The sequence below is a fragment of the Pan troglodytes genome, chromosome X (assembly GCF_028858775.2).
Source record: "Pan troglodytes isolate AG18354 chromosome X, NHGRI_mPanTro3-v2.0_pri, whole genome shotgun sequence".
Lineage (NCBI taxonomy): Eukaryota > Metazoa > Chordata > Mammalia > Primates > Hominidae > Pan > Pan troglodytes.
In genome coordinates, this window is record NC_072421.2 from 101,519,373 (window position 1) to 101,520,792 (window position 1,420).

Here is a 1,420-nt window from a genome sequence, read left to right on the forward strand (position 1 = left end):
ATGGGGAGAAAGATGCTGAACACTTTTAGCAGGGTTACTTTGCTTCTTATATCAGCGTATTCACTTTCTCTCTTGCCATATCGCACATAATGAAGTTCTGGAAAATTCCACCATCCAGTTGTAGGAGAATGAGAGTGAAAAGGGTAAACATCAGTACATTGATAATATCACCACAAAGATAACCTAGAAAGATAACTGATAAAAACGGCCATTTAGGAAACTGAGGACATGAAACACGATTACGGAAACACCCCCTACTTTTCCTTGGAGCATATTGCACTACAGATGTATTGGAGTTGACAGTGTTTTGCACTGTGGGAAAAATGCCTGAAAAACCGCAGAAGGCCACACGCCACATGCTCCCCAAGCCAGAAAGGTGCCACCCACCCCAATCTCCAGTGGGGTCCCCTCCTTGGCAGGCCACTGGTCTTTAGGGCCACGTGTGGTGGTTCTGAACAGAGCGTTTGGCTTTTCCGGGTGCTCAGGCGCTCCTGAGATAGCTCACTTGCTTTTGGTGTACCTGAGGGTGGCATTCGTGCCCTGAGACTCAGCGAGCTTGCCCATCTTCCCCGGCAGCAGCAGGCACACGGCCATCCGAATGTCCCGGGAGGTGATGGTCACGCACTTGGAGTTGTGGGCCAGGTGACCAGCCTCGGTGGCGATGCGGTCCAGTATGTCACGAACCATAGAATCCATGACACTCACGGCCTCCTGGGAAAGGCTGAGGGCCTGGTGAACCTGCTTCAGCACCCGGGGGAAATAGGCGGCAAAGCTGTCCCCGAAGATATCTCCGCCGCTGTTGGCATGGCGCCTACGGGAGCCTCGAAGCCCTCACTTCTTCTGCTTCTGGGCCGTCATGGAGTTGGCCTCTTTGGGCTCCTGGATGCTCTGGTCTTCCTCAGAGGTTGTCTTAGAGAAAGCCTCAGCCATGGTGGAGGCAGTGGCCACTGGATGGCAAGAACAGACAATGACGGTTGTGGACAGGGGAAGGGTGGGGGGGAATTTAGTGTGGCCACATGGCTCTATGTCACAGTCCAACTCGACATCTGATTGCATGAAGTGTCACCCAGGGAGCCTGTCAGCCATCCTCCCTGCATTGAAGGTGACTGGATGATCCTGTTGCTTGGTATCATGTCAACCAATCACAGTGGGCATCTGCCGGCCTAAGTGGCCCCAGTTGCCTCCCTCAGACAAAAGTACACAGATAGATACCCCGCAGGGCAAAACCACATCAACCCTCCCCAGCTGATCCATGCCACACCGTGAGCACTTTGAAGGGTGTCACGGAAAACTCCCAAAGTTTAGCAATTTCAGCTCATGCTCCTTGAAGAGGGCTTGACCTCCTGAGCCCAAGTCCCTTATGCCAGAGGAATGACAGTGGCCACGTGTGGACCACTTCTCACCCATCTCAGAATCTACT

At 53.0% G+C, this 1,420-nt stretch overlaps 1 protein-coding gene across 1 annotated transcript; it reads right to left on the reverse strand.

Moving 5' to 3' along the window:
- Window positions 1-409: 409 nt before the first annotated feature.
- On the reverse strand, window positions 410-1,147 carry H2BW1 (H2B.W histone 1). The gene is given in 1 exon segment (XM_063804048.1): window positions 410-1,147. A coding segment is annotated over 1 exon segment (555 nt). The 5' UTR covers window positions 1,057-1,147; the 3' UTR covers window positions 410-501.
- Between the last annotated feature and the right edge of the window lie 273 nt (window positions 1,148-1,420).